This window comes from Coregonus lavaretus (genome assembly GCF_964263955.1).
Source record: "Coregonus lavaretus genome assembly, contig: HAP1_SCAFFOLD_638, whole genome shotgun sequence".
NCBI lineage: Eukaryota > Metazoa > Chordata > Actinopteri > Salmoniformes > Salmonidae > Coregonus > Coregonus lavaretus.
This window is the reverse complement of record NW_028158770.1, coordinates 248,993-258,767: the sequence shown is the minus strand read 5'-3', so window position 1 is coordinate 258,767 and position 9,775 is coordinate 248,993. Positions and strand designations below refer to the sequence as shown.

The 9,775-nt window shown below is 45.6% G+C and overlaps 2 protein-coding genes across 5 annotated transcripts in view; both read left to right on the top strand.

The window, feature by feature from the left end:
* The first annotated feature begins 111 nt into the window (after nt 1-111).
* Nucleotides 112-8,738, top strand: LOC311123619 (RCC1 and BTB domain-containing protein 1). Of its 4 annotated transcripts, XM_084197854.1 has the most exons (13): nt 436-516; nt 1,362-1,611; nt 1,787-1,937; nt 2,095-2,261; nt 2,938-3,096; nt 3,238-3,345; nt 3,508-3,650; nt 5,684-5,761; nt 5,902-6,095; nt 6,281-6,407; nt 6,581-6,732; nt 6,864-6,994; nt 7,449-8,738. In XM_084197854.1, exons 2-13 carry the CDS (start codon nt 1,486-1,488, stop codon nt 7,587-7,589), a joined length of 1,677 nt encoding a protein of 558 aa, XP_084053980.1. In that variant the 5' UTR covers nt 436-516; nt 1,362-1,485; the 3' UTR covers nt 7,590-8,738. The 4 variants fall into 4 exon arrangements, with proteins under 4 accessions (XP_084053979.1, XP_084053978.1, XP_084053980.1 ...); XM_084197853.1 differs by lacking the exon at nt 5,684-5,761 and having other exon boundaries at nt 112-484; nt 5,905-6,095; XM_084197852.1 differs by lacking the exon at nt 5,684-5,761 and having other exon boundaries at nt 304-516.
* A 344-nt stretch (nt 8,739-9,082) lies between these two features.
* The window catches only part of LOC311123614 (cytidine and dCMP deaminase domain-containing protein 1-like), a 6,943-nt gene continuing 6,250 nt past the window's right edge, over nt 9,083-9,775 (top strand). The window contains exon 1 of the mRNA XM_084197846.1: nt 9,083-9,305. Coding sequence (XP_084053972.1) covers nt 9,182-9,305 — 124 coding nt within the window. The 5' untranslated portion in view covers nt 9,083-9,181. The remainder of the gene's footprint in view (nt 9,306-9,775) is intronic.

The following is a 9,775-nucleotide window of genomic DNA, read 5'->3' as shown; positions in this document are numbered from 1 at the left end:
CAGAAACATAGTGGTCACATGATAACCGGTTCTTTCACATTCTTCTTTTAGAGGCTGTACCAACAGGCTTTCTCAGTTCCTCTATACTCAAAATGCATCCTCCCTCATTGCGCAGATCTGGGATTTGATTGGGGAAAGCAGTGGGGTGTTATTAGCGCAAGGGGGGGAAATAATGGTGTATGGTTTGTATTATTTGAATTGGGCCTATGACTATTTAAAAACAAAAACAACAAAAAACACGAGTGCTGAAAACGGTTATATTCTTAATTCCCATTCCTTGCATAAGGAGTTGGCAAGAGAAAAACAAGACTGGCACCCAGGCTAGGCGCCTTCGTTCAGCCCATGACGTCAGCGTGGTTCCATCTGGACCAAAGATCTGGACTGGGGAACAAGCGGAAAACACTATCGCTAAACTCAAAACTGCTGCCCGGTACATTTGGCATCCTCACATCAGCGACGACAACCAAGTGACAGCTTTATTCTGGTAATCGTGCTTCCAAATCATATTTACTTGAGGTAGGTTTATTAATATTCTAGCGGTTAAATGTCTCTCTTGTTTCTCTCCTCAGTTTTCTTGATGATATGATGGAGCGATGCTTTAGATACAGTAACGTTACAGCTTGCTAGCTATATTAGTCAGCGCTGAATCTAGCTAGGTGCTAGGCTAGCTTGCTTTGTATATAGCCAGCGAACGGTAAACAGCAAAGGGAGACTGCCACGGGTGCAGCCTTCAACGTAGTACATCGCTAGCTTGACCAGTGACTGCTAGGTGAGCGTTACCATGTCGCAAGCTAGTTTGCTACCTGGCAGAAGGTAAGCTAACTACTGTTAGCCAGCTAGGAGGCTAATGTATGTCGCATCTGTTGTGGCTGAGATTCAAGATTGTAATCCCAATGGGCAACAGAGTATCTGGCCAGAGATGCGTTGACTCTGCAATGCTAATTTAGTTAGCTATCTAGCTAGTCATCAAACTATTTAACCAACTGTATTAGACAGTTAAAAGATCTGGATGGGAACGTTTGCCAAAAAAGTAGCCATTACACCTCCATCTGCATGTTGTCTGTATGGCCCAAAACTATTTAAAACCATGTCGATATCATCATAAGCATCCAGAGATGGCATTATAAAGTCCTGTAGTCATGTCTAACTTACCTTTTGAGCAATTTATTTGGTTTTATTAACTTTTATTTTTAAATTTTTAGTCATTTAGCAGACGCTCTTATCCAGAGTGCATGCATTATTTAATTTATTTTTCATTTTCATTTATGAACACCATTGAAACCAGGGTGCCTCACCACTGAGGTTTAGACTAAGACGGAGTGTTTTGTACGTGTGTGTCTTTGATGGTTGTCTTGTAACAGTGTTAGCGGGGACAGTGGTGGCCTCACAGCCCCTGCTTCTCCCTCCCCTGCCCCTCCTGTGCCTCCCGCCCCCGTCCTCACCCCGACCCCCCCATCGCGGAGAGCCAGAGTGAGGTACCTAGCCATGGTGGACGTGGGGAAGTGGCCCCTCTTCACCCTGCTGGGAGCCCAGGAGGTCTCCAGCATCAGGCAGGCCTGCGTCTTCGGCAGCTCGGCCAACGAAGCCATCTACATCACCCACAACGATGAGGTGAGACTGGGGGTGTCTCGATTTGTATAGAATTACTTTGTTTTTATGGAGTGCAGGACTCTCTGGAAAGCAGTGGAAATGGTTACTGAGTGGACTATCTTGATTAAATAATTAAATGTAATGGCATCCTCTTCCTGTCTCCTCCCCTTCATCTTTGTCTCTGATCCCCCTGTAGGTGTTTGTGTTTGGGCTGAACTGCAGTAACTGTCTGGGGACAGGAGACAGTCAGAGCACCATGGTCCCTAAGAAACTAGACTTCCTCCAAGGCAAGAAGGTGGTCAGTCTCAGCTATGGCAGTGGACCACACGTCTTACTGGCCACAGAAGGTATGCTGCCCACCAGCCTTACCTTTTTTACCCACCACCAAATGGCAACGTTGCCACGTTACGAGAACTGTACCAAACTCTACCAAAAGCATGTATAATTGTCATAGTGCAGCATACTTAAATAGCTCTGTGTTAATTTGGTGCGTTTGTCTCTCAGGGGGAGAGTTGTTTGCCTGGGGGCACAATGGATACAGCCAGCTGGGCAACGGGACCACCAACCAGGGGGTGTCGCCCATCCTGGTATCAACCAACCTGCAGAACAAGAAAATAACACAAGTGGCCTGTGGGTCCCATCACTCTCTGGCCCTGACACACGATGGAGAGGTGAGGGGATAGAAGGGGAAATGTACTTGTTTAAATCCTTTTACATGCACTTGTAACCCTGAACCCAAATAAGCCTGTTTCAAGATATCAGTGACTTAATGCTCCTGCTAGGTACATAATGTTCAAGAGAATAAAAACTCTGTTCATGAACATGATTGGAGTATTGGTTGAGGTCATGTGTAACCTGTCAGTGTGTGGAATGGACTATGGAACCCTGTAAGGTTCAAGTTTTCTAACCAGGGCTGATCAGTGGTCACTTGTCTTGGCTGTCTGTCTCTTTAATTGGTTTATGTTTATCCCAGCAGCAGGTTAGGAAGGTATTATCTCTGTTCACTGTGTCCAGGCTGGCTGCATATACCCCAGGCCCACTGGCCTGGTCTCACACACGATTGAAGAGTTGATGTGGAAATGACTGCTGATTTCCAATAGTATCTATTTAGGGCTATCTTGGATGTGTTGAAATATACATTACTCAGCACTGTAAAGGGATAGCTACAACATTACCTAATATGATGGTTACCTAGGATCACTGGTCACTAGGTGTGATTGGGTGTACAGGGTTGACAGTCGGTGTGTGTGTACAGGGTTGACAGTATGTGTGTGTGTATACAGGCTTGACAGTGGGACTGTGTGTGTACAGGGTTGACAATGGTGTATATATGATTGTATCCGCTAGGTGTTTGCGTGGGGTTACAACAACTGTGGCCAGGTGGGTTCAGGCGCCACAGCCAACCAGCCAACCCCCCGCAGGGTGTCCAACTGCCTGCAGGGTAAAGTGGTGATGGGCATCGCCTGTGGACAGACCTCCTCCATGGCCGTGCTCGACAATGGGGAGGTGAGAGACTAAGCCTATGGGAAGGATAGGTTTATACAGGATAGTTCCCTCCGGTCCAGTAAAAGTCAAAGCAAAATGTTATATAGCACCATATACATAAAGGAAGATCTTGCTGACTACCGTGGCCTGTGTGTGTTGCAGGTGTTTGGCTGGGGCTACAACGGGAATGGCCAGCTGGGAGTGGGCAACAACGGTAACCAGCTGACCCCCTGTCGCCTGGCAGCCCTCCAGGGTCTCTGTGTACTACAGGTAAGACTGGACAGTAGTGGACACTATCACCACCTGTATGTCTCTGTCTGAATCGTCTACTCATGTCTACTTCAACTCAAACTAATACAAAACAGAATTGAGCCCTGACCATTGTTGCTGTCCACTCCCACTGTGTAAAACCCTTATGGCCTCGTCTTCCAGATAGCGTCAGGCTATGCCCACTCCCTGGCTCTAACAGACGAGGGCCTGCTGTATGCCTGGGGGGCTAACACCTACGGACAGCTGGGGACTGGCAACAAGAGCAACCAGCTCAGTCCTGTACACATCATGGCTGAGAAGGAGAGGTAAGGGAGAGTACACATACACAGGATTGAGATGTAGCTCTGGTGGCTGCTACCGCCCCCCAGAAATCACCCGTTGGTACTGTCATCTTTCAGAGACCCATGGTTAGTTCTCTCTTCTCTTTGTCTTCTCTGTTGTATTCCATCCAGTGTGGGTCCATACGGTAACACTGCATAGGTCCATATATTGGCTCACACACCAGATCTGGAATAATCTGTCTCTGAGTTGACATTGTCCCTGTCACAATGAAACAAAACTAGAATGGAGTATGGAGGGGAGAGAGAGAGAGGGCCATTATGTTGTGGGCTGGGGTACAAATGGGTTTGACACTTGACAAGTATGAACTTTTCACTGAAAACATGGAAATGAGTTATTGGGATTTAATTCTGAATAGATCTTTGCCATGTTCATTTTTTATCTCTGAACGTTGTGTAACATGTCATAACACTCTTGAATGAGCCTCAGGTTGGCCTTGAGATAAAGCTACAAGACAGATGTCACAACAAAACCAGCAACCTTCTGTGTCCATGGAATGCGGTCCATGGCTAGACGGGATACAGTTTATGTCAAATTGACGTCAAATGTTTTTTTGCATTTTAGCTAACCCTTAACCTAATTATCCTAACCTGCTACGTTAATTATCCTAACCTGATGGATAAGTTATCCTAACTTGCTACGAAAAGTCAATTCTGACATAAGCTACACAACATGACCGAAAGTATGTGGACACCTGCTCATCGAACATCTCATTCCAAAATCATGGGCGTTAATATGGAGTTGGTCCTCCCTTTGCTGCTATAACAGCCGCCACTCTTCTGGGAAGGCTTTCCACTAGAAGAAAGGAATATTGCTGCAGGGACTTGTTTCCATTCAGCCACAAGAGCATTAGTGAGGTCGGGCACAGATGTTGGGCAATTAGGCCTGGCTCGCAGTAGGCGTTCCAATTCATCCCAAAGGTGTTCAATGGGGTTGACGTCAGGGCTCTGTGCAGGCCGGTCAAGTTCTTCCACACCGATCTCGACAAACCATTTATGTATGGAACTCACTTAGTGCACGGGGGCATTGTCATGCTGAAACAGGAAAGGGCCTTCCCCAAACTGTTGCCACAAAGTTGGAAGCACAGAATCGTCTAGAATGTAATTGTATGCTGTAGAGTTAAGATTTCCCTTCACTGGAACTAAGGAGCCTAGCCCGAACCATGAAAAACAACCCCAGACCATTATTCCTCCTCCACCAAAACTTTACAGTTGGCACTATGCATTGGGGCAGGTAGAGCGTTCTCCTGGCATCTGTCAAACCCAGATTCGTCCATCTGACTGCCAGATGGAAAGCGTGATTCATCACTCCAGAGAACGCATTTCCACTGCTCCAGAGTCCAATGGCGCTGAGCTTACACCACTCCAGCTGACGCTAGGCATTGTGCATGGTGATCTTAGGTTTGTGTGCGGCTGCTCGGCCATGGAAACCCATTTCATGAAGCTCCCAAAGAACAGTTATTATGCTGACGTTGCTTCCAGAGGCAGTTTGGAACTCGGTAGTGTGTTGCAAGCGAGGACAGATTATTTTTATGAGCTACGCGCTTCAGCACTCGGCGGTCCTGTTCTGTGAGCTTGTGTGGCCTACCACTTCGCGGCTGAGCCATTGTTGCTCCGAGACGTTTCCACTTCACAATAACAGCACTTACAGTTGATTGGGGCAGCTCTAGCAGGGCAGAAATTTGACAAACTGACTTGTTGGAAAGGTGGCATCCTATGATGGTGCCATGTTGAAAGTCACTGAGCTCTTCAGTAAGGCCATTCTACTGCCAATGTTTGTCTGGGGAGATTGCATGGCTGTGTGCTCGATTTTATACACCTGTCAGCAACGGGTGTGGCTGAAATAGCCGAATCCACTAATTTGAAGGGTTGTCCACATACTTTTCTGTATATATATAGTGTATATCCCATCTAGTTAAACTCATGGAACACCAGCGATGTCAGCAGTGTCCTGTCATTCTCCCTTCTCTTTTTGTGTGTTTCCTGTCTTCGTCTTAAAGGGGAGAGGGAGAGAGGCCCGCCGTAGGCAGCAAAAGGACAAGGGAAAACACTGAAGAGGCGTGGCACAGAGAGACAGAGTAGGGAGATGTGTGAAGAAACACAATGCACTTAAGAATTACAGAACTTCTTATAGTGGTCAAAAGACACAGGAGAGTACCGTTACCTGGTGGACTGTGTATGTATGTTAGTCTGTAACACACTCCTCCCCCTCCCCCAGCAGGATAGTGGAGATCGCGGCGTGCCACTCCACACACACGTCTGCCTGTAAGACCCAGAGCGGCCAGGTGTACATGTGGGGCCAGTGTAGGGGTCAGTCAATCGTGCTGCCACACCTCACACACTTCTCAAGCACTGACGACGTCTTCGGCTGTTTCGCTACGCCCTCTGTCATGTGGAGGCTACTCTCCATGGGTGAGTTCATTTCATCAATTATTACATGTTATTTAAAGGTGCAGTATGTAACTTGGTTGTAATGAAATGTTTTTTTTTTTTTCTTCTGACCTCTAAGTAGAAGGTCCCCTTAACCAATGATCTAGGATAACCCTTTCACAGACACACACCATGATTCCCAGCTAAGGCATTGTGTTCTGTCATAGAGCATGATGACTTCCTGACTGTGGCCCAGTCTCTGAGGAAAGAGTTTGACAGCCCGGAGACGTCCGATCTCAAGTTCAGCGTGGATGGGAAATACATCCACGTACACAAGGCCGTGCTCAAGATCCGGTGTGTGGATTTGAGTAAAACATATATGTTTATACTTCTGAAGCAATCACACACATTTTCTTCAGAAAATATACCTTTTCTAGTTTTAGCCTTTCCAATAGGTTTTACTGGCTATAGACATAACTTGACATAACACGACATAACCTAACAATGTCCATAATTTTTTCTGTCAGGTGTGAACACTTCCGCTCCATGTTCCAGTCCCACTGGACTGAGGACATGAAGGAGGTGATCGAGATCGACCAGTTCTCCTACCCAGTCTACCGCTCCTTCCTGGAGTTCCTCTACACTGACAACGTAGACCTGCCCCCAGAGGACGCCATCGGTGAGTTGGACTGAAGCAGGAATCCTGTTTAGGATTCATACAGGGCCCCAGACTCAAAACAAATGACTTTATTGAGTTAAGGTCCATCCATAGGAATGCTGCTGTGTGTGGACTAACTCTGTCTGTTTCAGGCCTGTTGGACCTGGCCACATCCTACTGTGAGAACCGTCTGAAGCGCCTGTGTCAACACATCATCAAGAGAGGCATCACCGTGGAGAACGCCTTCTCTCTGCTCTCTGCCGCCGTGCGATACGACGCTGAGGTGAAACAGACACTGTGACAGAGCGTCACTACTAAGGGTTAATAGCTCAGATGCTTACTGGTTACCACAAGCTTCTTCAGGCTGCCTCATATAAGACACATTAGCCGTGTCATTATGGGCATATTAGTCAGATGACCTCAAATACCATCTTATACCTATTTAGATACTGTATACCAGGGGTAGGCAACTAGATTCAGCCGCAGGCCGATTTATAATGCGTTGTGGATGGTTGGGGGGCCGGAACATAATTATAATAAGTTGTACTCTGCAAATTGACCACATCTAAGGCCAAAAATTGATTTTATTTTAAAAAACATTATCATTTAATATCTTGATTACCTTATGCTAAACTATTTTTTTGCTGAATTCCTGGTGACTTTACAGTCTTTTCTGACCCCTGCTGTATACTGGACCTGTGTTCATACTGTAACTGGATGTGATCGCTTCCCTGTAGGACCTGGAGGAGTTCTGCTTCAAGTTCTGTGTGAACCACCTGACCGAGGTGACCCAGACTGCAGCCTTCTGGCAAATCGATGGCAACATGCTCAAAGAGTTCATCTGCAGAGCCAGCCGCTGTGGGGCCTTCAAGAACTGACTGACCACTGAGCAGCCCCGAAGGAAGGACGAGGAAAGGGCGAGCGTGAACTGCTTTGGCTTGACACCATTTGGCCATGGTAGAAAGGACAAAGAAAGAAGTGGTATGAACATGGAAACGGCTAGCTTGAACCGGGTCTCTAAATTGCCATATTATTAATCCTTTGAGAAGACGTCTGGCGTGGTCATCTGGTGACTATGGCCCACCTCCAGTTACACAGCCAAAGAAGCCAAATCCAGTCCCTGCCTATGCGCCTAATATTCCACATAGACAGGTGGCGCTGTGGGGAGGAGAGGAAGTTCCTCTGCCAGTCAAAACAGTGACATCAGAGGTCATTGTCTGTCACTGCATGTTTACAAACCTGCTAAATGGCATCAGACTGCTCAGTTAGCACCAGTTTAATTGGAGGACCATTGATCTAGCTTAAGATGGACACTGTTACATTCCTGACAATGTCTGGTGACGGCTAATGCACCGATGCAGGCGATGGCAGTCAACCCCCCCCCCCCCCCCCCCTGATTTGCATACTTTTTTTGTTGCATTAAAGTTGTGTACTTTGCTCTACTGTTGAAGGGTTGGAAGTGGCAGGCCAGAAATATATTTTACAGGGTTGGTGGTTCAGAGCCTGTGGATGTTTTGAGGAAATGACAGTTTTAATATGAATAGTAATATGCTGTGGACTGACAGTCATTTATTAATTCAGGCACTTTAATTCTAGACTTGAGATGAACATGGTGATGTAATGCAACACTGAGCAGGAACTTGGTTTTCAACTCATCAGTTCTTTTACCAGACAGAAAACAAAACATTTGGACCATATAAAACTTGTTACTGTCAACTTTATTATTGTTACAAAAAAATGAGGTATTATCTCAATTTTGTAATATTACTTATAGCATTCCTTTGGTTGAGATCCCCCCCCCCCCCGTGTTTGTACTGACATTTGAATTCAATGCATTGTATTCTTCTATTTTTTTAAAAGTTGCTTATGTTTATTTTGCAATTACATTTATTTAGAAATATTGACAATTGTTTAGGATGGAAACAGTTGCTATTGGTGCCACAATTCTCAACATGTTTATCGACTTGCAAGTCATGAGAAGCAACCACTTTGAAATAAACGAAACTACATTATTGTATACAATGTTGGATGATGCGTTAGAAATGACTTCATATATCCTTGTATTGTTTCAAACATTCATATGAGCAATGACAGAGATAATTACAAACTTGTCGTTATGCTTCCATCTAGAGGCCATCACACACATTCTCTAATCCTAGAGACACTAGCCTAATGAATACCATTATTCTTTAGTTTATCACGTCATGAATGAAATGACAAACTAATAACGGAATACAGATGTGTAACGGAATACAGATGTAATCTGATAAATCTTATTTTTCAATTGCAACCAAGAATGCAGAACGGTTAAAACGAACACACCGCCTTTGACAGTTCTGGGGGTTGGGTGCATGACAAGCTCCGCCTATTTGTACCACGTCAGAAGATTTAGGAATAACCTTATATAAAATGATCATACGTATTTGCCTTGTTTGGAGACCTTAGCTACATTTTTCATTCAATTGATTGAATGGCAACAATGGATACCGCACACTTAAATCAGGATTTGAAACCAACCTGTGCTGCATCATGCAACTGCAAAGGAAATCGCGATGTAATGGAAGCCAGCACACAAACCGACACCAAAGTACAAGGTGAGACTCCTGCGCTGTCATCCAGTGGCGTGTTGACAGCTTGACAGAGAATGCTGCGAATGTTTTTACTGTTCGATACAATATTTCTACTCACTGAACTCTGAACGTTGAGGCATATTGAAAATAAAGACGTCATTTTGTCACCGTCTACGCTTTTATTAGTTTGAACCCACACGTCTGTAGCCTCCCTAGTGACTGGCTGGAAATGTCTAAATGGGATCCTTGGGGCGTCCCAACTTTGTCTGACGTCACCCCATTGAAGTTTAGGGTAGGTGCGTCCAACTCTGTCTGACGTCACCCCATTGAAGTTGAAATGTAAAACGGTAGGGGTTTAGGGTAGGGACGTCCCAAGGATAACGTGACTGCTTCTGCAAAGAGGTCTTGACCTTTATGGCACTGGACAGGTCAGCTGGGCTTGCTCTGTAATAGCAGGGTTGCTGGATCAAGCCCCAGTTTGGTTGTTCTCCCCT

Excerpts from the sequence above, each read along its gene's own strand:
- LOC311123619 (XM_084197854.1), top strand. The coding sequence starts at position 1,486 with ATGGTGGACGTGGGGAAGTGGCCCCTCTTCACCCTGCTGGGAGCCCAG. Across the intron at positions 6,408-6,580 it reads AAGGCCGTGCTCAAGATCCG|GTGTGAACACTTCCGCTCCA; the intron begins GTGTGTGGATTT and ends TTTTTCTGTCAG. Across the intron at positions 6,733-6,863 it reads GCCCCCAGAGGACGCCATCG|GCCTGTTGGACCTGGCCACA; the intron begins GTGAGTTGGACT and ends TGTCTGTTTCAG.